We start from the raw sequence: 26,529 nt of genomic DNA on the forward strand, positions 1-26,529 counted from the left end.
CAACCTTTTGATCCATTTATAGATAGGAAATCTGATGCCACCTATATCCCTACTAAATCGCACAAACTTTTTACTCAAGCTATCTCCCAACATAAGCTTGTTGACTCTTGGCGCCTTTGCAATCCGACCTTGCAGGAATATACCTTTTATTCCCCATGCCATCGCTCACAATCGCGGATCGACTATATTTTTGTTTCCCATGATCTTGCCCAAACACTTCATTCAGCGGAAATGGGTCCGATTTTGCTTTCAGATCATGCCCCTGTCATAGTCAGCCTTGATCTGCTTCCTAAAGTTGATGGACCCAGGAGATGGCGTTTTAACAATGCTCTCCTCTTAGATCCCAAATTCTCCGCATCATTTACCGCCTTTTTTGATGAATTTTTTCTGATTAACGATATTCCGCCCATTTCAAAACACACAGTCTGGGACGCTTTCAAAGCGGCCGCACGCGACTTCATTATTAATTATGTCGCAAAGAAACGTAAGACTGCTCGCCAATTCACTAAAACCCTTCTTCTTGACATTAAGCGATTGGAACACGCCTATTTCACCTCCCATTCTAATGATAGTCTGACAACTTTGATCGCTGCCAAGCTTAAATTTAATGAAAAGTCTACTGAAGATGCCTCCTTATATTTACTCAAGTCAAGTGCTAAGTTTTATGGTGGTAAGAACAAAGCCGGGAAAATCCTTGCTAATTACCTGAAAGTCAAACACAACAAGATGTCTATTGAATCTGTATATGATGCCGATGCACACTTACAACACAAAGATGCAGACATTCTGGCTACATTCTCCCGCTTCTACGAGTCCTTATACACATCTGACACCCAACCATCTCCCCATTCTCTGTCACAATTCTTCTCTACTATTCAACCTCCTGCTCATTTCCCTCTTGACCTCTCATCTTTGGAGACTGATATCTCACAGAAAGAGCTGCTTACCGCACTTCAGCGTCTTAAACTTAATAAAGCCCCTGGTCCTGAGGGTTTCACTGTTGAGTTTTACCTTCACTTCTCTAAATTATTGCTTCCAAAGCTACATTCTCTTCTCCACTCCTTTGCTGATTTAGGTGCCTCCTCGGGGACCTTTTCGGATGCACACATCTGTCTCATACCCAAACCCGGCAAAGACGTGCAATATTGTAAGAATTACAGACCCATATCCCTTGTTAATATTGACTATAAAATTTACGCCAAAACATTAGCGTTGAGGCTGGATCATCTACTTCCTGATTTATTAGGTGAAGAACAATCAGGCTTTGTTAAAGGCCGATACATCACTGACAACACAAGGCTTGTATTTAACATACTGTCAAAATCGTCCCACCTTCAGCACTCCCTCGCGGCTATTGCCCTAGATGCCGAAAAGGCTTTCGACAGGGTTGAATGGCCTTACCTCTTCCACACTCTCGGATGGTTTGGGTTTGGCCCTAAATTTATTTCCCTAATCTCACTGTTATATACTCACCCGAGGGCTGCAGTTTATGCTAATAGTCAAATTTCTCCTTACTTTGACCTTGGTAGAGGAGTTCGCCAAGGTTGCCCTCTTTCGCCCTTTCTTTTCAATCTTGCTTTAGAACCTCTCCTGTCCAGATTACGCCAGAAACCCGACATTAATGGATTCCAGACAGCAGATTCCTCCATTAAGCTGGCTGCCTATGCAGATGATATTTTGCTCTTTATTTCCAATCCCACAGTCTCCATCCCTGCTTTCTTGGAGGAAGTACAGCATTATTCCTCAATCTCTGGCTATAAGCTCAATAATGATAAATGTGAGATCCTTCCCCTGACGAAATTCACTTTTAAACCTGACTTTAGCGCCTCCAGTTTTACCTGGAGCTCTTCCCACATTAAGTATTTAGGTTTATATATTACTCCTTCCATCCCTGACACTGTTTCCCTCTGCCTTACTAAATGCACTCAGAAAATATCTGACCTCACTGCCAGATGGCATCCTCTTTACCTCTCTTGGTGGGGTCGTTTAGACACCATTAAGATGATGCTTTCACCCATTGTTTTATATACACTCTCCAATATCCCCATTTCTATCCCAGCCAAATTTTTCAAGAAAATTAACTCGGTCTTGTCCTCCTTTTTATGGCATAATAAAAAGCCCAGAATGTCCCTTGCTCGACTCATTAGCCCTACCTCTGAGGGAGGAGTTAATTTTCCGGACTTCCCGACCTATCATAAAGCTTTTCTGTTACGACAAGCGTCCTTTTGGTTACAAGACCCTGATTCCCCTTGCCCTTTATGGGCCAAAATTGAACGCCTCTTCCTCTCCCCTTTTTCCTTTGCTGAATATATCTCCTTTTCACGCAAACCCTCTTTGATTCCTACTCTCATTCATAAATTCACTGTCAAACTTCTTTTGTCCTCTAATCCCCCTCCGCCTGCGACCATTGTCGATTTCCTTTCATCCACTATTTGGCACAATAAATACCTCTTGATCCGAGGTAAACCCTTTTATTGGAAATCTTGGAGATCCAAGGGGTTGCTTTGGGTTTCGCAGCTTTTCTCACAATCCACTTTCCTGTCTTTCCGCACCCTTTCTTCCACCTTTGATTTACCTTCCTCTTTTGCTCCTAAATATCTTCTCCTTAGAGAAGCGGTCATGGAGGTTCATACAAGACTCGTGCAAATCACTCCTCCTTTTGTTTCACCGAACCTCACTCTCCCACTTCATTCTACCCTACAAGCTCTTCCCAAAGCCTCTGTTATTTACAAGCACCTTCATTCACATATACTCCCCAGACCTAAATCTAAGGTGGAGGAGCATTGGGAAACTGATTTCTCCACATCAGGGCCTATATCTCTGTGGGACAAGATTTGGACAAAAGTTCGCAAAACCTCTAGGGCGGCATCATTGACGCAATCTATGTTTTTCATATATAACAGATTGCTTCAAACTCCCTCTACCCTCCACAAACGATTCCCTACCACCCCAGATGTATGTGGGTCCTGTTCCTCACCAAACGCCACTTTATTTCATATGTTATTCTTATGTAATAATGTACATGCCTTTTGGTTACAGGTCTGGGCACAAATTAATGTTATCTTTCACACATGTATCCCCTTTTCTCCCGTCCACATCTTTTTGGGAAGTCTCTCTCCTTGTTGGGAGGTAACTGATCTTTATGTTCGTATTGTTGATCTACTACTAGCTGTAGCATTTCAGCAAATTACGATTAATTGGAAGTCCTCCTCTACCATTACTTTTCGAGCTTGGTGGTATAATGTTTGTCATAATCATAGGCTTGATACTGCTTTTGTTTTTCCTGCCCAGATGGCAGCTAAATGCACAGACTTATGGCTTCCTGTTACTACGTATTTAGATACTTGTACGACTCGCTCTTTTCGCTTATGTCCTGCTCAACAAGAAGTTTCTAAACCGCCTTGATACCTTTTTTTTTTCATCCCACTTTCTTTATTAACATAATTATCTAACTATCCTCAGTTGCATTTATTTTTATTGTATTACTGCTGTATCTCTTCTTTTTACCCTTATTGCTCATGAAAGTATATTGTTATTTCTACATCCTTACAATGTACATTGCTTTTTCCTTTCTGTTTCCCCTTCTTTTTTCCCCCTTTCTTCCCCCACAATTGTTCTTATTTCATTGTATTTGTATTTATGCTTCTTATTACATTAATAAACCTTTATTGAACTAAAAAAAAAAGTATAAGGAGCAGATGAGATCAAGCAAGAGAAGTACGCCAGGGCTAAAACTATAAACCAGGCTTCATGGGCTGGAAATGCTAGTAATAAAGTCATCTGCATTTGCAGTGGGCATCTCTGCTAGGTGGCAGGAAGTCATACAAACAGGAATGTAGACAAACACACAGAGAGGGTTGGAGCAGTCAGAGTCTTTGCCAGGTGGAGACAGCAGGATATTCAACTCATCGGCCTATGTCAGTGGAGGGATAAAAATGAGGACCCTAGAAATCAATTTAAGAGGAAGAGGCATAGGTAGTGCATACCTATATGGACCCCTGCCGGATTTTTTGTCTATATACCTGAGATACATTTGCAGACATTTGCACCTGTCCATCAGGGTAGATTCGGCTGTAAAGTTGTGGAAAAAGTAATTGAAGAACTTACCAATTTTGCGGAAAGCCTCTGTGAGCTCCTGCATCTCTTCTTCTGAGATATGTGTGGCCATGTTTTCTTCTCTCACAAGATCTGCAAGAACAATGATTATATGTAATTTGAATTTTTTAGTGGCCAAAGTGACAACTATTTTAAGATCTCATACTTAAATTAGTTACTTGCTTGAAAGGTGCAACCTGGCAATTTTCAGAAATATTAATGAGCAGTTTTCTTTCATTTTGTCCTTGTTATTTTCTTGGCATTTTTCTAGTTGTACCCTTCACACTTCGTTCCCTGCACACACACACCATCCCCTCCGGGTTTGCTAACCTCATTCCAGCCCAATTTGTTTTCTGCTACCAAGTGCCCTTTCTTTTTCCCGTAGGCTTGAATCTGCCCGCCCTGTCTTTCTGACTCGCTCTGTTACTGCACTTGTACATTGCCGAGGTTACCAGGAATGTTTTGCTGCAATGGCTCTGTTGCGTCATATACCGGAGCAGCCAATAAGCATGTGACCTAGCTCTCAGCCATTGTGACCTGCTCTGTTGCCGCATTTGCACATTGCCATGGTTACCTGGTTTGCCTTTGTAGCAATGGATCTATTACATCACACATTGGCAGGGCCAATTAATATAAAATATATAAATCTGCATTACTGCCCAAATTACGCTGACCCTTTTTTAAAGAAAGAAGGAGCTCTGTGACACCAATCTCATTAGACTAGTGTAGTTCCAGTATGTAAATGATCTTCCTGTCAAACTACATTATGGTGGTAGTCAAAGTTTAAAAGCTTGGCTGCAAGGACACTCAATGCTTGCTTTTTTGCTTTCTATCCATGCCTGCCCTAGCAATAGAGAAAAGCGCTCGAGGCACATATTATCCACTTAATTAGAAAAGAGAAATTGATGCTATAAACTTAACAAATAGATTGAAATTAAGGACTTTGGACCAACAACTTTTATCACAATATTCTGATTGTCAGTTCCACTAACTCTGGCCTGTCATTCGCTGCGCTCAGTATGTTGATATCCAGTCCTTCACACTTTTTCTGGCCTTGAGGCAAGCAGATCTCCCTCTTTCTAGGTTCATTCTCTAGTCTATCCTCTATTCTTTCAATTTTTTAACACTATGTCCAATTCCTAAGAAAATGTTACAGGTTAACCTGCTGTACTTCCAGTGGTTAATTAGTAAAAAATAAAAAGTGCCTAGACCCTTGTCAGTTGGCCACTGCAGCATGCACCTCCCATTACCCCTGCCAGGGCTGCCAATGCCACACCAACACAACCACTGACCACAAATTCGAACCATTCCATGCCCCAAAAGTTATCAAAATGGCGGGGGCAGCAGGTATTTTAATGGCTATTTGATAAACAAGCGTTGTTGTGCTCATCTTGACATTAGACAGACATCGCCACCTTGTGACAGACTGTCATAAGTTCTGGTGTTGACAATTAAGTGCCAGTGTCGAGCCCCGGAAACCACTGGCTCAAATTAAGCCCTATTAATACTTCGCTCTTCTTAGTGTGTTTGAAAAACATTTTACCGACAGGCATTCTTCCTTTTTATGACATAATTCTGTACCTCTGGCACCTCTAAGGGTGCTGCTACTTCTGCTTACTCCAGCAAGACTAGTAAGGGCAGCTGTAAGTGCCAGTAACTTCTGGAGCCCTTCTCCACGGTCAAAGGGGCACGGGCCTCTAGGGAAGTTTGTGGAAAGGCCCTGCACGGTATACTTTGGATGCTTTAGGGACCCCTACAAGGTCTATTACCAGTGGATGACTTTATATATAAGGATGATGCCTCTGATTCTTCACCTATTTGTGATGGTGATGATAATACTGATGTTGATGCTGAGGTCCTTGCTTACCTTTCTTTGACCACCTTAAAGTACCTCTCCACTGCTTCGGTTTGTCTGGCCTTTCTGTTTGCCCCTACAGCCTCTGCCCGGGACTCTCAAGGCCAACCCATGTTTGGCCTAATGGAAATTTATCATCTTAATTGTCAAGAGATGGCACCTCCCCATCACCATTTGCATTCCGCTTCTGGCTTCTGGATGGTCGGGTTGGATCTAATAGATGCTTTTTGACTTGGATGACCGCAAATCCTGCTGGGGAGTCAACCAACCTGGATTGCTTACCAGAGATTTGTAGTCCTCAGCATAGCCTGGATTCCAGATCATGTCTAAGGGACTCCTTCCTGGATGAAGAGCAGACATGGCTTCAGCAAGTAGTGGCAAATACATCACAGATATGAAGTGATGCGTGGAGCTCAGCATCTGACTTCTTGTCTCACTCACAGTCGGGATGTCATTGCATCAAAGAACATCACAGCTACTAGTGATAGCTATGAAAGATGTACACAAATAGTGCTTTCTGGTTTTCACATCGTCTCCTTCTTTGAAAGCAGAGGTTACATTCCTGTGTAAGTGCTCCTGTACATTTCCACAGTTCACTAGTTGGGCCAGGAAAGTGCTCGACCACACGGCATCAAAGTTTCTTCTAAATAAGCAGCAAGTTGCCTATTTAAAAACATAAGGTTCTAGAGTTGATTACAGAAGAGGAGAGTCCTCAAAATTAGTATGCCCTTTTTGGATACATTGTTTGACTTTATTGCAAACAGAGTCATAGTCATAGTCAAAATACTTTATTCGATCAAATACAAAAAGATCATAAAAGTGCATATAAAAAGAAATGAAAGGATTTAATTTAAAATCCGAGATATAATAGTTCATTTTCATCTTACTAAAAAATTGTTTTTAATCGAATCGATAAAAGATTGACCATTTCCAAGGTTTTACTCCTATTACGTACTTGGTTCTAGTGCAGAGTTTTTCCTTTTTTTCATGCAGGCCCAGAGAAATGAAGCTAGAGTAAAACAAGTCAAAGGATCTGATAGACTCTTTAAAAAATTAGTGCCATCCTACATTGTTTAAAATTCATTTTCTGCAGTATCGGTTTTAAATAACTGTTCCTCTCCTTCTTATACAGTTTCAAAGAAGATGAAGCAATGGTAATTTACTGCTCCATGATAAGTAGAGACTTGCTTTTCTAGATTTCTCACATACAGGATGAGCAATCTGATAATAATATTTACACATTAAGACAGGGACCAGGAAGTAACATTATGGTCTTAATTGTAGATCCTAAATGAAGAAATGACTTTATGCGTGAATGGGAGCAGAACTATGGAAAAGAACTAAGGGGCCCATTATGATGTCGGGCGGATTGCCCCCGCCAGGCTGGCGGTATCCATCGCCAGGCTGGGAGGGCAATCCGCCCGACATCCGCATTCAAATTCCCCCCGCCATATTAGTATGGCGGGGGGGACCTCGACGGACAGAAAGACCGTCCGCCGCTTTTCCGCCCCAGTCGCCTTGCGGCCGGGGCGGAAAAGGAATAATATGGTGGGAATGTCTATCAGACACCGCCAGCCATATTATGATGGGCAATTGTGAATGCCTTGCCGCCACGGAAAGGCATGCGGAGAATCCCTGCGGGGGCCCGTTGCGGGCCCCCAGGGACTTCAGTGGGGGGTGGGGGTGCACATGGGGGGTACCTATGGTACCCCCCAGCAGTTCCATACACAGAATGGCAGGCACCGTGCGGTGCCTGCCATGCTGTGCACAGCATGCTTTCCTGCCATTGTAGCGGGCGGTGCTGAGTGCACCACCCGCCACAATGGTAGGAATGCGGGATGCGCCCGCCACTGTGGCGGGCGCATCCTAAAGCTGCCGACGGGACCCCCGCCCTTATGGCGGGTGGTCCCTAGTACCGCGAGGATGGCGGGCGGGCAAAGTCCACCCACCATCCTAATGGGGCCCTAAGAGTGCCGTTCTATTATTCTTCTAGATTAGGGGTAACATTTGTTTTATATTTACTGTTTGGCATCTGTTTTGGGAATGCACCATGTGAGCAGAACAGCACATAGATACAGCAGGCCCATGCACAGAATATGTGTGCTGCATCAAAATAGTGGTTTGTCACTGCACACTACATGGGGCAGTGAGTTTTAGGTCAATTGGATGGGCTTTTCCAGATCTTCTGATGCAGCTGGTATGGCATGCATTCTTGTCTGCCTAGGTGCCATATTGCAGTTGGTAAGCATTCATCTTGCCATCCAAGAATGAACCAGTCATGAATGCATGTTGGCTGGACTATGTAAAGCTGCTTATTCACATGTGTAAACAGAGGCTCCATGCTTCTGCTTCTAAATGTCTCCCGTGCTGCCAAGCCACAGACCTTGCTTGTAAAAAGAGAGGTGGCAGGAGCAACAATAAAGAGCACATAGTCCACAGGGGGGATATTTTCTTCATGCTCAGCAATGTAAACGCAACACTGAATGTAAATATCTGTGTAATGCCCTTAGCCGATCCAAAACATGACTGACAGCCCATCGAGCCAATGTCTGAATGGTGCTTATCCAACCAAGCCAATGGCGGAATAGGACTAACCCAAAGTCCCTTTCCATATAGCACATGCATTGAGTGAATGTTGTGTGTGTATAACATGACATCTCGCCAGGCAGCTTTAATTGTCTGCCATCAGGCCTAAAATGTGGACTTAGGAAAAATAATGGAATACTGGAATAGTAAGGGTTGATTTCCACAAAGCTGACCGGAGCGTACATGGAGACTGTACCCAGTTTGGTCTAAAGGAGAACAGGTTACACTTGCCAGCTACCTGTGTCAAAAACAGAACTACAGTAAAAAAATGCTTGTTGAGGAGTCACACGGGTTCACTTCGCAAAATGGTTGCCTCCTGCTAAATCTCAATGGAACCCACATTATCAACGACACTCTTATGCATTTAATGCTACTTTTTATCTTTCACTTTGGCTTGTGGCAGCAGTATATATACAGTGCTTCGTGGAGGTTTCATATTTGAGGAGTTTCCTATGGTTTAACTGGTGTTTCTTTCTTTGAGGATTTCACCGGTCTCCCAAGTAAGGTGCTGCTACAGTTTCCTGTCAGGAGGGTGGAGTTACTCTTAGGAAAAGGTGTGGTTGAGGGCAGAACCACTCCCATAGCTGGTTTTAGATGCAGCATACTCCTATTATATGGTGAATTCTTTCCGATTTGACTGCTTCTTCATGTTAATTTATGCTTGTCTCTATATATAATTACTTTTTCAATATGGAAGGGAAAATTGTGCGTTTTGGAAGTAATAAATGCAAGCAAACAGTTTCATCTAGACCAGTCAAGTCAAAACTTGTGGAATCGGAAGAGCCTTCTTTAGCCACTTTATTAGAGGACATGGCCAGCCTTTTATATAAGTCCATTAAAATCCAGGATGAAAAATCAAAGATATCAGTTTGGCACCTATTACAGCAAATGTTTTACTGATGTGTTCCTTGTTACTTGATTTAAAAATCGTAATCAGCAGTACAACTTACATATCTTTAGTTTACCTGAAGAGGTAGACGCTAATGACTGCAGGCAATATTTAGAAATTTACCACCTGGTCTTTTGCACTTATCATTCCCAGAAAATTAGAAATTGACAAGGCTCACAGAATCCTGTCACACCAAAATCCAAGTCATAGCAAACCATGTCAAATTATATTTAACGTTTTGCATCACCATCATCTTGTAATGATCCGGAAAGCAGCAAAAGAAATTCCGTCATTGATGGTTACTAATAACAGCATTGTTGTACACCAGTCTCTAAAGAGACTGTTAAAATGCGTAAATAATTCACTGACCTTACACTGCGATTAAGAATTTGTGGTTTTAAATACAGACTTTTTGATCCATCTACAATGAGAATATGGAAGGATGGGTTTTCCAAATCAGTTCAACGTCCTGTCGATCTTCTGACCTTTTTTAATCAAAAACTGCAGCTCTCAATGAAATGAATGTGACTGATACTTGTTTCCTGCTCTATAATTTTTGTAATAACTAGCCTAATTTTGTCTTTATGAGGGCTTGGTATAGCAGGTCATTCTTGCTTATGTGTATGTGGGTTTCAGGAATTGTATTTATGTTTTTATGTTATTTTTTTTGTGTTTTTGTCTGTATTTCCTTTGTCACCATTTATTTCGTTTAGAGCTACATATTATTTTTTCCAACTGTTATTGGTCCTCTCTTTTACTGTCTTCTCTTTACTATGATTAAGGATAAAGTTAAGAGTATCAAAATTGTTTCTTTTAATGTTAAGGGTCTACGACAACCCGGTAAATGTGTGAAAAGTGTAGATTATTTAGCAAGGCATAAGGCTGACACTTATTTACTGCAAGAGACTCATGAGGAAGACACAATTTTTGCATATATGAATAAAAAATATAAAAAATGGGTCTGTAAGGTTCTTTCTTCTCCTGAAAATAACAAAAAAAATTGACTTGATGAGTTTCCTAAAAAATTTCCACTAAATGTCACTTCTGAATTGGTATTCTGCATTTTAACGATAAACTCTTCAAATGCAGTTTCATTTTTTTTTTAAAAACTGAACAACTTTGATAAGGATAAAATTAAATTTCTCTCTTATTTCTGGACTTAAGTACTAGATATGTCTGTCTACCAAGACATACGTAGAAAATATGGATAAGTAGCATCTCTGGATAACTACATGTATCCTTATATCAAACCAATTCCTTCATACTATTTAATATTCTGTTGACTCCTTTAAAACGATTGAATGAAAAACTCTTAATTCCGCTAGTTGTTGGCATTGTAATCAAAACCCCGGTTCTCTAAAAATTATGTTTTATGAATGCAATATTGTTTTAAAGTTTTGAACAGATGTTTGTGATGTCATTACAAAAAATACTAAATAGTTCAGATAACCTAGCTTATGTGTTGATTTTCACTCGCCACTAACATGTCAGATCTAAATAACAGATTATGTGATTTGATTTTCTTTTTTCTGCTGTTTTTAAATAAATCACTTTCAATTGGTAAATGCTTTGTTATTATCACTTCACCAATGGTGGTTTTGGATTATTTTTACTAGAAGAGGACCTAACTTGACTTTTTTGAATGTTATCCATAATATTTCTAATTGTCACTTATTTTGAAAACCAATTGATAGTTATATAGCACCTTATTCATAAATATATGTTATTATTATGCTCCATAGTTCTCTACTATATCTGAGTATTGCAGTTAAGACAAGTAACCCATTTATGATAGATATGCAATGAAATTTTAATTTCTATATGTTCCCCTTTATGTTTTTCTATGTTAACATATTCATTTTGTAATCATATTTGTACATTTATTCTATTACTATTACTCTGTAACCTTGTGTGTACCACTTTGATGCTCTTCTTTGTATAGTCTCTTTATTGTTTCATCATATATTTTATTAAAATATTTTGAATAGGAAAAATACTTGATAAACGGGAAGAGGACATTGGGCAACCTGAAATGCACACAGGCACGGTTCTAAACACTTTGGGCATAATTTGCAGAAGCCCTCAGTCACCAATAATCATCTGATATGACAATTCTTAAAATTGGCAAGTAGTTTACTTTCTGTCTTTAAGTTGCTAAAATCTTGTGACGAAGTCTCCAGTATCGCTGTAGACTTACAGAAAAATGGAACTCAAAATCCACAGCACCAGTCCTCCTAGCCAACAGTTTAAAGTCTGCTTCAAGTTTCCAGCACTCCCGCTAATTGTACATCCAGAGCTCTCCACTGGACACAGAGGATATGGTTTTATCAGCTAAAAGGCAAACAAAGGCAAACATCTTTCCAAGCAGACTTTGGAGCTGATTTAGAGTTTGGCAGGCAGAGGTAAGTCTATTGATATTGTAGAGCACTTTACTCCAGACATACTGTGCCAAACCCTGCAGACAACTCAAAACATTGACAGGAACCGTTGGCAGTGACAGCTCTATTAAACATGATGATGGCCGCCTGTCAAACTCTGAAAGCAGGAGTTTTATTTGGAAAAACTAGAATAAATGCCCCCCACACAATGGGTGTTATCGCCCATGTTGGCCGTGCATATTTCTTTACTCTCCCTTACCACAAGGTTTTACCTGACTGTGATGAACAGCAAAAAAACATATAACACCATTCACTCTAAGTCAGGCAGACCATGTTTTATATTAGGCTCCGAATGCCCATACTCAACTTTGCCATTGGAAGATTATGTCAGTGACAGAGACAGAGTAGTCGCCGTATCCTGCAAACTTAATGTCCGCCTGACTGTAAATCAGGCAGGCAGACATTCATATTGGCAGAGAGGGCACTCTGCATCTACCTATTTCAGAAGATTCAGAAGATTGTTTGGAAACCGTCCTGGTTCAAGACCTGACCAGCAAGATAACTGAAGTGATTAGTTGGGATTATTTATTTCACAGGCATGAAGAAAACATTACCCTCTTGCCCTTCCATTCTGCAAATGTTGAACAGTGAGCACGTGTGATGCAAGCCATTTAAAAAAAAAAACTTTGCTGACCAACAGGACCAGTAAAACTATCCAAAATAAAATCCAACTCAGAAACATGCCTAACTTACTGCACTGTGAAATCTTTGAGGCTCTGTGTCTGTGTCATTTGACTTTCAATCACTTCCCTGGTTGAATATATTTCTTCCCAGGGTTTTTTTTTTTTTTTAGGCGGCAGTTCTTGAGGTCCGTCTGGTCTGCGGAGGGCTTCTTGAGGAGAGGCTTGACTCCTGCGTGTTTGCAGTAGTCGGGAACGTGCCGGTTTCGAAGGTGGAGTTGATGGTGCATCGTAGTTCGGGTGCTATGGTGACGGCGGCTCTGTGGAAGATGTGCAGCGGCCAGGGGTCAGTGGGGGCTCCTGTGTGTATGCTCTTCATGGTCTTTGCTGTGCCTTCTGTGGTGACAGGTGTCCAGGCAGTGATGGTAGGTTGGCTGGCGATGCTGGAGATAGGTGTGGTGTCAGTGCCTTGTTTCTGTTAGTTGAAGTTGTCGTAGAGGGACTTAATCTTGTGATGGAAGTAGGAGCCAAGTTTGTTGCAGAGGTCCTGGCAGGGGGGCATCTGAGGCTTCGCTGGGGGGGTTTGGTGAATTCTTGTATGATGCTGAAGAGTTCCTTTGAGTTGCGGGAGTTGGTGAGGATTCTGTCCTGGATGAAGTTCCTCTTTGTGGATCTGATGCGTTGGTGGTATTCTGTCATGACAGTTTTGTAGGTTGTGTGTGCTTGCAGTGTTTTGCTATTTCTCCATGCTTTCTCGAAACGTCTGCACGTGCGTCTGGAATCTCGGCAGTCGGTGGTGAACCAGGTGGTTTTCGTGGCGCATTGTCTGTCGGAGCTCCGGAGGGGAGCGAGCGTGTCTGCGCAGCCGGTGGTCCATCTGTGGAGTTTGTTGGCTGCGGCCATGGTGGGGGGGCATGACAAAGGGCGGAGTTGAGGTGCTCTTTGGTGACCTTGCTCCAATTCCTGCATGAGGGGCGTGGTGTTTGTTTGTATGCAGTGGGCTTTGAGAAGGATAAATGTACTTAGTGGTGGTCAGTCCAGAGGTGTTGTATGGTGTGGCTGAAGCAGAAGTTGTTTCCTCCTGCGAAGATGGGGTCGAGGGTGTGACCTGCCTTGCGGGTGGGGGTGGTGATGAGCTGTTTCAGTCCAAGGTTTCTGAGGTTGTCCAGGAAGGCGGTGGAGTTAGGGTTGCTGAGGTTGTTGAGGTGGAAATTCAGGTCTCTGAGCATTACGTAGTCCATGGAGGCGATGACGTGGGACACAATGAGGTCTGTGATGGTTGCAGTGAACGTGGTGCGCGGACTTATTGGTCTGTCGGCAAGGGTGCCACGTAGGGTCATTCTGGGGTTGGTCTGGATCTGAAAGTGGAGGTGTTCCATGGGGTATAAGGAGTCGTTTGTGCTGGCTGTGGTGAGTTGGAGGGAGCTTTTGTGTACAATGGTGAGTCCTCCTCCAGGGTGGTTGAGGCGGTCCTTCCTCTCGATCTTGTATCCTTTGGGGATGGCGGTTGCGATGGCAGGCGGAGGTTGCGTTGGTCCAGGTTTCTGTGAGGAGAGCAATGTTGGGCGCCAGGGTGTCAAGGAGGTCTGAGATTTCTACTGCGTGTCAGTGCAGGGAGCGTATGTTCAGGATGATGCAGCTCAGGGGTTTGTGTGCAATGGTTTCTGGTAGGAGGGCGTTAGTCATGTGGGTCCGGAGGTGGGTGAAGGTTCAGCGGGAGTGTCAGCAGGAGAACTGGCCATGGCTGGTGTTCGATGTTTACAGCTGCCAGTTGTTTCTTCCAGGGTTGAATGTGTTAAGGGCAGCTGAGTCGTAGTGGTGGGAGGTCGGAAGACCAGGGTCCCTGGCGCTGGTGACAGTCGGGTCGTGGACGGGTGCAGACGGGATTTCCTTTGGAACGCCGTTGGTGCGCCACCGGCGCGGCCGAACAGCGGCCGCCATTAAGTAAGGTTCTGGGGTGGAGGCGCACCTGGGAGGCGGGAGCGGGAACCGGCAAAGGGGGCAGACAACTTACTGAGCCTGCGGGAGGAGGAGGACCTCGAACACCTATCTGCAAGCAGAGAGGTGCTGGGGTCAGCGGCCCAATGACACAGCTGTGCGAGGGGAGTGAGGTTTCTCTGACCCTGTATGCACATTAACCTGTGCCTTCACTGCACGTCACATCACGGAGCACCTTCTGCTGGAAAGTTTGGTTGTCTGTTGAATTGATGGCTGTATGATTCTTTATCTATGTGCATTGGTGCCTTTTAATTTGTTGGACTTATTTAAAAATGTGTCTTTGCAGGGGTTGGTCAGTGTGTATAAGTGCATGCTCTTTTTGTAATCTCGACTACTTTTCTATACAACTTTTTATCTAGTGCAGCATTGCTTTAATGATTGCTTGTTCACATATTTCCCAAATGTTCATTAATCAGTAAAAAAGTGCTTAAGAACCAGTGACAGCACCCTAACATACCTAGCACCAGGTGCACCACACAGACCTATGCGCGGATCAGCTGGTGTGTGCGCGCAGCTTTCCTGTGCCCACAAGACCTGTTTGCTCAAGCACCACTTCCATGAAATGCGAAAGAGAAGTCTACCTCCTGTTTACCAATTGCACACCCCAGGGAGCAGGTTCTTTGCAAAGGGATGTGACACAAGGTTTTGCAATGTGTTTTGTAATGTGATTGACTTGCTTGTGCCCTGATTGTTTACAATTTCCCATTTTTTAAAATGGTCTAAAGTTTACATATGAAATAGTAATTTTCCACAGTGCCATATCCTAGGATGGATTATGGAATACAAATTCACCATAATTCATTAATGTTTGTTACACAATTTTCCCCATTTGTCGAATTTGTTAAAGTAAGAAAAGCTTTCCATATCAATTTCTTCCGGACAATACTTAAGTTCAAGAAACGTCAGTGATTGTACAATGTTGGCGCTTAGATTACATAAACCTTCTAAAATCTCACTCTGTCATTGACAAATAGGCAGAAAGTGGGTCAGATTGGAAGGCAGTGGCATTGAAAACATTGGAAACCCATATGTCTTGAAAGTTCCTGGTACCAGTATGTAACCTCTGGGGTAAGTCTGACAAATAAATATACCAAGTGTCCCACCGACTGCTGACGCTGACCGGAAGAGATGTTCAGCTATTGGGGCACCCTTTAGGGATACTGAACACCATTAGGAAAGTGTCCAGCTAATATCTTGTCCTTCGGGTAAATAGGTTCATGGTGGGTTTTGAGCACCAACAGAGCCCTCTCCGTGGTCACGAATTGAATGAAAACCAAAATCAGTAATTAGCATAGATCTGGATAGAATAGAAACCTTCAAAATACATAATCAAAACCCTTCTCGGCTTTTGTCCCAATAACCCTCTCAGCTCCTGATAAATTAATGATTATGGTCAAGGAATTCCGAAGATTCGATTTTACGAGCATTCTCCTAAAAAAATGTAAGGGGGAACTACTTTGGAATGTATATATGGTAATCGTTAATGACCAGCAAGGTCAGACGAGGTTCTTTTTTGCTGGGTAATACATTCAAAAGGCACTGCATATCCCTCTATCCATCATCGCTGCAGTTGACACAAAGTACTTGATCAACAAAAAGGTTTGCTCCAATATTTGGAATACATTTTCACTTCCATCAAGTTCACAAAAGCTTCCACAAGCCCTACCTGGGGCCTCATTTATGAGGCTATGCGTCACTTTTACGCCGCTGGTGCGTCACTTTTTGTGATGCACCAGCAATGTAAAAAATGTGCCTTGTTGCACCAAATTTACAAAATGACGCATTTAGGTAGATGCGTCACTTTGTAAACGCCTGCGCTACATAATACCTACGCCAGGTATAATGTATGCAGGGGGGGCGTTCTGATGCAAAACAGGGTCATAGAAGTGATGCAGTGAAATCTATGAGATTTCACTGCGCCACTTGTAGGACACAAATGCGTAAATTTCTTACGCCTGCCTCACAGCAGGCGTAAGACTGACGCAGGCCCTTTTACATGGGGCTTGCCCCATGTGAAAGGACACATTGCTGAAGTTGCGTCACTTTTGTGACACACTCCAGCAATGCGTCACTTTTGCACCATACAGATACGTCAGAAATACTGACGTATCTGTAACTCATTGCGCCATGATGCGTCATACTGTAAATATGACGCATCATTGGTCTCGCAAGAAGTGCGCAGTGAAAAGTGACGCATCGCTGTTTTCATGCAGCGATGCGTCACTTTTCATAAATGAGGCCCCTGGAATTTAGAACACTCACTGATTCCCAGGAACAGCTGTCAATAAATTCTGTCTTGCACTCTCATAGGTGGTTTCATTTATACCCCTGTAAATGTATATAGTGCACACTTGCATGAATTTAACACAGATCTGGCTTTGCACAATATTATTATTTTTTTCTTTTCTAGGAGGAACATTTTTCTCTGTAGGAAAATGTTTTACACTACACCATAACCAATCGCAAACCCTGAAACTTGCATTTACACCTACTCCACTTGAGTACAATTATGACCATAATCATGGTGGGAAACTGCTAGAAAAGTTCTGTAAACACCCACACACACGCTTGCTTGTAATCTGATTTAGCCATGTAATCCAATGGGAGGTGGATTACAAGGCTAAGACCAACTTGCACTATCAGCAAGGTATCGCTGGTCGCAGTGCGATTATCGCTGGATTTCCAGTGATAATCACACTGTTTTCCAGCTAACGCATGGATTCCTATCGCATGGGAGCTAAGTGTTGCTGATAGCACGCTATCTCCACGATAGAATTCAGCCTTAGCCTGCGATAATTATACTCGCGCTAAAAGTGCTGAACGATAATTATCGCAGGTCCTTGCTGATATGGCCCTAAATCCCTTGTAGATCAATTGATTTGCTCTTTTCAGCTTGTCTTTGTGAATCGGACCCTGATCATTTAAAGATCTGGGAAGATGTTCTTATTTAAAGTTAAGGAACAGCTCAAAGGAAAGCAGTGTATTATAGATTACACATTGCGATTGTCTGTTTCCTTTCTATCTTTATGTACGCATATTTGTATTTTCTTGTTCCCTTCTAAAAAAAAATTATGTAATTGCAGACTGCTGCGATATTTCATATTCCTTTATAGTCATTTTAAAAAATTGGAAAACAACATCATATTTCAGTATTTTTAACAATAAGCTTAATAGTCACGTCACAAATAGCATTTGGTTGGAGGATGACTCTAAATGGATCTCAGTTGGCTTTTGCTCTTACACTGAGAGCTAGCTAGTGTTGTGGCAAAAAGGCTCCCCCAGAGCAATGTTTGATTGGAAATGTGATGCAAACTTCAGGCTTGTGTTCCTGGAGTTAGAACTGCTCTCTGCTATTTCACCCTTGCACACTAGAGGGCAGATCTACAAGGAAGTGCTGCTGCGCGGCAAAGCCAGCCCTTTGACTGCGCCACGCTGCTGCACTTCCCAAGCACAGGAATGCGACATATTTACAATAATATGTTGCATTCCTGTGCTTACCCCTACACTGGCACACAAACTGCAGCCATGCGCCGGCACAGGCACCCTTGCACTATGGTGCAGGAATGCCTGCGTCATGGGGGAGATTGTTTTTGTGCAGGAAGTGAAATGCGCCTCCAATACATCACAAAAAGTGACGTACTGGTGGTGCAGGGGGCTTATAAATCTGCCCCCAGTTATTTTGACCAGGCAGGCGAAGTGCCAGCCTGCCAGTTCTGACAACAGCCTGGCCTCCACCACCCACCACCCTGCTATAGGACTGCCGCCATATCCAGAGATTCACTTCTGCGCGAGGGGATTTCTTTGCTTTAAGTGCTTAAGTGGGTGTCAAATATGCACTTAAGGTAGATCTGAATGCCGAGGAGTGAGACATGTTTGTTCTATTACAATATATTCACTATTTTTATTACACCCAAAAAGTCCATTAGTTTGTTTGGCAAACACAAAAAAATCAATGGCCTTAACACGCAGGATATTTTTTCCGTGCGCGTAAGGACCATTCATAGTTTCCCAAGTGTGGACCACATGCATGCATCATCGTCCAGGAAGAGATGCTCAGTGGCAACTGCCTGGCCCTAAATAGGGTAAGATGTGGCAACTCCCAGTGTGACACACTTCTGCAGTAGATGGACTGCTGGGACAAGGGTCTGCTGGTGGAACAGGAGTAGGTTACAGTGGTAGAAATCCTGTGATCTCACAGCTCTAAATGGGAAAGGGGAACCACACGTTTGGCAAACGGATCATCAACCATATTTTGGGAGTCGACCTTCACCCGCTAACCTCTAAGTGGAACAATAGGTCTGTATCAAAGGAATAGCCAGAAAATTATAATACCTCCATCCTGATGATACTGCTAAGGCACTAACTGAGCAAAGCAAGCAAGTCCAGCCCTGCAGGTTTTCAGGGGGGTGCTGGTGCGGGTGTAATGACCTCCTAAAAACTTCTTTTTCTTTTTAAAGTGGGACACATATTACAAATTAATTCACAATTTCAGAAGACTGTGCCCCTAATCAAAATGTGTTCCGTGTGGTTCTGAAAGGGCGCTTGTGAAATAATAAAAAAAAAGGTACTAGCAATGTGCTGGGACTGGTCTACAACAAGGGTTTTTAGAAGGTTTCTTCATTCTTCCTTTTTCCACGTTTCCTTTTTAATTACTTGCTGCTGTTTTTTCATTCTCACCTCCATACTTTTTGTTCCTTTATCTATGTCTCCCTCTGAACATTATAATTTCTTTTTCCCTGCATAGATCACCGTTACTTCAATGAAAGCTCTCAGTTTCCACCTCCCAACTCTTTCATGGCCTTCCAGTGAAATGCCTATTTGTGTGCGTTCTCATAAATAACAGACACAAGGAAGTCTATAAAACATGAGTTATGCTTTAACAGTGGCCCAGTCTGTCAGGCCACCGGGCCTAGTGGCAAGCCCCGCTGTAGCTGCATAATTGCAGGGTTCCCTCTGCCACTAGTCTGTACGGCCTGGCAGACTAAATCGGATACTCATGATCAGTTTGGTCAGAGCTGGTGAGGGCAGTAAGTCAGAATATTGTTGACAAAAATATAAAATTGCATAAATTCTATGTCCTAAATATTGTTTTCACAATTATTGTCCCTCTGAGTGTTGATTTCCTGTTATAAACTGTTATAAAATATTTTTGTAAATTATATTTAGGACACAACTCATTTGTTAGACGATATTTTATTCGTGATATTCGGGTGCCATATTCCGATGAGATATGCTTATGCAGGCTTGGGTTGGATGTAGCTCAGTCGTTTCAGCGACATTAGCTAGAACATGATGCAGTCAGTCTGTAGGTAACTTTTGCTTTGAAATTGAGTGAAAACCATCTTTATACGTTAGGTAGGGTGCCCTCTGTTAGAACACTGTCTTTTTTTAAAACGTCTGTGGTGGGGAGACAGCGCTTGAAATGTTCATGAATGTCCCATTTCTTGCGTGTGTGCTGTAATCTGTCCCCATTCACCGACGCGGCCAACAAACCACAAAAAGATAGAGATAGAACTAGAAGTGGAAACTTGAAGACACTGAGAAATATTTTTGTTTTAGTTTTGGCTGCATGAGAAATGACTCTACCATTTCATTTTTTTGGAGCAGATTGAAATTGTCCTTGATTGTCATGAATTCGTGGGAGCACACTGTAAGAACTTCTAAGTAACTAGGAAACTGCTGCTGATACATACACCCCTTGGACACTCAAGAGGGCTCGAAAAGAGAAGAACAATTCACACAGCTCTGACCTAGCCTCTCTATTTCTCTTCTGGCTGGGGTAATCCTGACTAGATTGCATTAAATTTCGGAACTGTCATCAGCTAACCCATTTGCTCTTCATAAAAGACAGGTGTGCAGCACAGAACTCAGTGAACTAGGAAAAGCTACGTTTAGCACAGCGAGGCAAGGCAGTGCCGTATTTACTAGTAAGTTATTTAGTAAAATGACTACCGAGCTTCTGTACGTTTGCGCATCCCACGACGACCTGATGAGTCCAGAATAGCCTCGGCTATACAGGAGCTACTTAAACGCGCATATATAACAAGCACTGTCTTTGTATAAATTGAGAACAAGACAGAATTGAGAACAGGGGGCTGTTTAAGGGCACATTTGGTTGTGTGGACCTGATTTGAAAAAAATGTCATGTGAATTAAAAAAATACCTGCTGCAGGGGTATGCGAATAACCAGCACCTGAACTGGCAAGAAAGCACAAGCTTGTAGAGCCTCATCAGTCAGGTTAGCAATTCAATCCCTTAAACCACACTTTACTCATTATAATGTTTTTGGTATCTGTGACTTCAAGTCTTAGTATACGAATAATGTTATCATTTCTCTTACAAATATGAGACTGTAAAGTCAATAGGCGCATTCTTCACATTAGACGCTAGATGGCAGGCCTTCATCAGACATCCAACTGGAATATTTACCTTCTAGTCTACTTGATGTCACGGTGCTTTGATGACAGAGCAGAGCACATTACTGTTCACTTAAACATGCACAAGTGAAAGAGTTTCCCCACAAATTGGTTATAAGTTTGTCATAAACACAGTTCGCGCTCACGGGTATATGGACATTTTTTATTTCATTTTTTGGTGAGAAAGTAGGTCGCGAAGGACCCTACGCGTTTCGGTCTCGCAGAGACCTTGATCACAGGTATGCCATTGGCACATTTAAATATCGTCATGTGCTGCACCCAATCTGTTAACCTTACTAGTGCATTTTGGGAAACGTAGTGTATAAAAGTGAAAGCGAATACATTAGACAGATAATTCATAAGAATTTCATGAACCACTCGTCTGAGCACAATGTGGGAGGGATTAAACAGATTAATAAGAGTATCATACCAAAGCGTGAGATTTAGGATTACGTTCTAACATCCTGGCAATTTCGTCCATATTGTTCTGTTGTGGCCTTTTGGGGCCACCAGTGGCCTGGGTGAGTTGGCGCACTTGCGCGGGGCCGGCAGCGCCGCTGCAGCAAGGAGGCTCGGACACAGGGTCACTGTCGGAAGTGCCGTGCTCGAGCGCACCCCTTCCTTTTATTGTACGCCGCAGGCCACGCCTGGCCTGCGGGTGCATGGATGCGTGTGCGTAAGATAAGCTAGAGCGTTACAGGACACTACATCCCTATCCAACTTGCAAATGTTCTTTTTTTCCAAAACAGATAACGATAGAACAGATTCAGTCTTAAAACATGTAAGATGGAAGTGTCTGAGTACTTGCGTGTCCATTGTTGTGGAGCTCAGGACATCAGTCGGCAGGCATAGTCTTTGAGCATCTGGCTCGGTGGGGGATTAGGCCTCAGATTGTATTTTCGGGTGTTGCCTCTGCCACCTTCATTAGTCTGGTAAGCTTCTCTGCTTGCAGCCGCCGGTGTTTGGGGCGTCGCGGCGGAGTCACGTTCTTCCACTCGACACTCCGGGACATCGACGCTTTCTTCGTTGGTCGTTGCCACTCCAGTGGGTCGGGCTTCCTCTCCTGCCGCTTCCGGTTGTTGACTGGATTCCTGTGGAAGCGACTTGAACCATGACGTGTTCCGTGATATTTCCTCTCCTCCTCTTTTGGCGGTGACCATGGTGCCTTTGGTGGACGTGACGGTCCACGGACCTGGTTCGTATCGGGTTTGGAACTTTCCACCAGGACGTCTGTTGCGAATGATCACTCGGGTCCCCGGGCTGAGACTCCTCGGCTGGGCCCTCCTGTATGTGCTGGCACGTTGGTTCTCTTGTCGCCTCCGTGACTGGGCCTCTTCCATGTCAGCCAGGGGTGGCGCCCATCCTGGCGCAGTCGGGAGGAGGTCTCTCCGTGGCCCTTGGAACATCAGGGTCCATGGGCTTCTTTGTGTCGCACAGTGGGGTGTGCCTCTGTATTCCCTCAGGAATTCGTGTAGTCTCTGCTCGGGATCAGCTTGTTCCACCAGAGCAATTCGGAATACCTTATTGAGAGTCCGCATAAACCTCTCCACGTCTCCGTTTGCTTGTGGCCACTGAGGGGTGATGCGGCGGTGTTGAATTCCCCTGGTCGTGAGAAACGTGGCAAATTCTGCCCCTTGGAACGGTGGCCCATTGTCGCTTCGGATTTCCGACGGGTAGCCAAAAATGGAGAAGATCTTTTCTAGCGCCGGTCCTACGTGGGCAAATGCCGTGGAGGCAACCCTCTCCACTACTGGATACTTAGAGTACGAGTCAATGGCGACCAGTGTGTGTCCTTCTCCTGGAAAACTTCCAAAGTCTATACTGATTTTGGTCCAAGGGGAGGTGCTGGCTTCTTCTGTGATGATGGGCACAGGTCGCTCCAGGTCACTGGTCAGCTGACAGGCCATGCACCCCCGTACGTATTCCTCCACCCTGGTCTCCAGGTCAGGAAACCAGACCTTCTCTCTCATGCGCGCCTTCATTTTCGTCGAGCCTTGATGTTCTCCGTGGGCCAGTTGTATGGCCCGGTGTCTCAGGCTGTGGGGTATGACTAGTCGTGAGCCCCTCAGGAGCACTCCGTCTTCCGTGGCACTCAACTCATGCCGGATCCGCCAGAACCTTGTGAGTGATTCTTTGTCTTCCGCGCCCCAGGATGTGGGTGGGCGCAGGTATTCTGTCCACGAACCATCCTGGACTGCCTGGATCGTCCTCCGGTACACGTCGTCGTCTGTCGCGGCTTCTTTTATCTCATCTAAGGTCATGCTGTTCGGGCACGACGCAAGGGCCACCCACCGAGCGTACTCCTCTCGGTCATCTTCCATTGGCTCCTGTTCCTGTGGGGATGGGTGGCGTGACAGATAGTCCGCGGGATTCTTGGCTCCCGGGCGATAGGTGACTTCCATCTCGTAGTATTGTAGCTGTATTACCCACCGTTCAATGCAAGGTGGGGGGTGAGGAGCGGTTCCTTTGAAAAGGGACACTAGCGGTTGGTGGTCTGTGACCATCACAAATGGGTGTCCTTGTAAGTAGAGGTGGAAGTGGCCACAGGCCCACTTGATGGCAAGAGCCTCCCTCTCGATTTGGGCATACCTGGTCTCTGTGGGGGTCAGGGCTTTGCTGGCAAACGCTAGTGCCGTCCATTGGCCCGGCATATGTTCTTGGGTCAGGACTGCGCCGAGTCCCACCGGGCTGGCGTCCACGATCACCTCTGTGCGCTTCTTGGGGTCGAAGTAGGATAGCGTGGCCTTTTCCAAAAGCGCTTCTTTGATCCCTCGAAAAGCCTCTTCCTCCCGCGGGCACCACTGCCACGAGACATCCGTCTTCGTTAGCGCTCGCAGCGGTTCACTCCTGAAGGCTAGGCCCGGTATGAACCGGCCACAGTATGTGGCCATGCCAAGGAAACTTCTCACCTCCGTCGGAGATTTTGGCGCAAGGGCGTCTTTGATGGCCTTGGATTTCTTTGGATCAATCTGAATGCCCTCCTGATTGAACACGTAGCCGAAGAATTCTATCGAGGGCTGAAAGAATTGGCATTTCTCTTTATGGAGTGTTGCTCCATAGGCGCTGAGTCTTTTCAGGACGTCTCTCAGGTGCTTGTCGTGTTCTGAGGCGGTGGCCGAGTGTATTAGGATGTCATCGCTGATGACTCCCGGTAATCCTGAGAGAAGTTCACGAATGGTATTTTGAAATACCTCCGCCGCTGACGAAATGCCGAAATTTAGTCGTGAGTGCTGAAGGTGGTTATGAAGCGACTTTCCTCTGCTAGGGGCAGCTGGTGGTATCCGGCGTTTAGATCTATCTTTGAGAACCACTTCGACCCATTTACGTCAGCGATGATGTCATCCATGGTCGGGGTCAGATGTCTCTCTCTTCGGATGGCGGCGTTTGGCAACCGCATGTCGATACATAGGCGGATGGCGCCTGGTTGCTTGGGTTTTTCGACAATCACCATGGGTGACACCCATGGTGTGGGTCCCGTGACTTTCTCGATGACCCCAAGAGTCTCTAGTTTCTCCAGCTCTTTTTCCACTAGTGGGCGCAGATGAAAAGGCACTCGGCGATGTCGTAAAGCGGTGGGAGTGACTGATTTATCTATGTGTAGTTTGATAGGCTCGCATTTGATACAGCCTAGGCCCTGGAACAGCTCAGGAAATCGTGCCAAAAGTTCATCCACCTGGTGCGATCTTATCCGGTTGGCGAAGGCTATGAGTTTCAAATCTTCTGCTGTGTGACTGCTGATCAAAGTATCGGCTTCACGGTTGATGATGTGGATTGTTGCCATTATTTGTGTCTCGTCGGCCTGAATTGGTATTGTTATCTTTCCTTTTAGAGGCAGAGGAGTGTCCGCTCCATAAGCAAAAATCCTGGTCTTGGACGGTAATATTTCGGGCCGTGGGCGTAGTTTGTTGAATTGTTGCACACCCATTACATTTACAGTAGCCCCAGTGTCAATTATGGCCTTAACTTCGTTTCCCGCCATTTGCACAATGCACGTGGGCTGAGGCCGTCGTCGCTGTTTTAGCTCTCGTGCGAACGACACGATGTACGCCTCTTCCTCCTCCGACTCCGAGTCATCGTACACCGTGGGAAGGTGTTTCTGTGCTCTGGCTGGTGCTGCCTCATCCAACGACAGTTGACGGACGGCTTTTGTGGGTGCCCGTGGCCTCCGAAATGGTTTTGTCGTGTTCCTTTTGCGGCACACTGAGGCGAAATGATTCGGTATCCCGCAGTTCGCGCACGTTTTACCTTGCCCGGGCAGTTTTTTGCCCCACAAGGTTCATGTCCGCAATACCCACATCGCGTCCGCGGTGGGTCTCTCCGGTATTCCCTTTTCGGTGGTTCCCTTGGCTGGGGTCGTACTGCGTCCGCCCGTTCTACTTTGATGGCCTCTGCTTTGACCTGTGGTGGGCGGAGTGCCTGTTCCATGGCGGAGGCCCTGACGCTCGAGAGCTCATGGGATCTAGCAAGGATCAAGATGTCCTCTAGCGTTATGCCTGGCTTACGTAGGATCGCTCCTCTCAGTGTCTTGTCCCGGCATCCCTGGATGATTTGCCGTCGTATGGCCCTTGGTTGGTCTTCATCGGTGGAGCTGGCCAGCTCTCTGACACGGGCATGGAATTGGTCCATCGTCTCACCTTCCCTTTGACGCGCTTGGCCCAGTTTGAAGACCTCGAAGTCTACGTTTAGTTGGGGGTCGAAATGGGCGTTCAGCGCGGCGACCGCCGCGTCGTAGTCACCTCCCGTATTGGGCAGGTGTTTGAACAATCGGAATATCTCATCGCCGGCGTAGTGCAGCAGAAGTGACCGCTTCACCGCTTTGTCTGATTCCCTTGTGACGACCAAGTAATTTTCCAATCGTTCAAGCCATATCTTCCATCTTGGGGAGGCTGTAGACGGGTCCGCCGCCTCTCTAAATGGTGGTAGTACCCCTGTCGCAGCATGCTGGAATGGGATGTTGATAACCGGCCCCGGTGCGTCCTCGTCCGGCATGGTGCAGGGACCCCGGAGTAGCTAGTGAATCTCTCTTGCAATAATCCTCCCTTACGCACGCCCTGTGACGTTGCGCCGCTCACCTCCGTGTTGCCGTCGAGGTGGTAGGCCTCGGGGCGCCTCGTGATGACCCAGCCGCAGGGCGTGTCACTCAGGGACGGGGTAGGTACGCCCTCCGCAGGAGTCCTCAATCCCCGGGCACCACTGACCTTGGTTCCAGGCTGTTGCAGGCAGCACACGCTCAATGCGTGGGGAAATCGGGGCACCGGGCCGATTCACGCCTCACGCGCAATGCGTGGGAAACAGCATGCCGTCGCACCAGGCGGGCCGGCTCCGCACCCAGAAGTCGCGCTTGAAACCCCTCGCTGCAGGGGGGTCCTCCGCCCCAGGATGGCCTTTGCACAAAGTTCAGAGGGGTGGGCTGGCCTGATACGAAAACCCAGACAGGCCCACAGGCCTCCAACGCGGCTCGTAGCAGCAGGTCGCAGTAGCGCGGTCGGCACCGCGGGAAGGAGCGAGCCGGCTCCGAGATGTTGCGTGTGTGCGAGCGAGGGTTGGGCCCCCTCCGCTCGTCGCCAGTGTTCTGTTGTGGCCTTTTGGGGCCACCAGTGGCCTGGGTGAGTTGGCGCACTTGCGCGGGGCC

At 45.2% G+C, this 26,529-nt stretch overlaps 1 protein-coding gene across 1 annotated transcript in view; it reads right to left on the reverse strand.

Annotated features, from left to right (window-relative positions):
* LCP1 (lymphocyte cytosolic protein 1) overlaps nt 1–26,529 on the reverse strand; it is a 194,896-nt gene that overhangs the window by 129,634 nt on the left and 38,733 nt on the right. The window contains exon 2 of the mRNA XM_078657320.1: nt 4,108–4,188. Coding sequence (XP_078513446.1) covers nt 4,108–4,168 — 61 coding nt within the window. The 5' untranslated portion in view covers nt 4,169–4,188. The remainder of the gene's footprint in view (nt 1–4,107; nt 4,189–26,529) is intronic.

This window comes from Lissotriton helveticus, chromosome 8 (assembly GCF_964261635.1).
Source record: "Lissotriton helveticus chromosome 8, aLisHel1.1, whole genome shotgun sequence".
Taxonomy (NCBI): domain Eukaryota; kingdom Metazoa; phylum Chordata; class Amphibia; order Caudata; family Salamandridae; genus Lissotriton; species Lissotriton helveticus.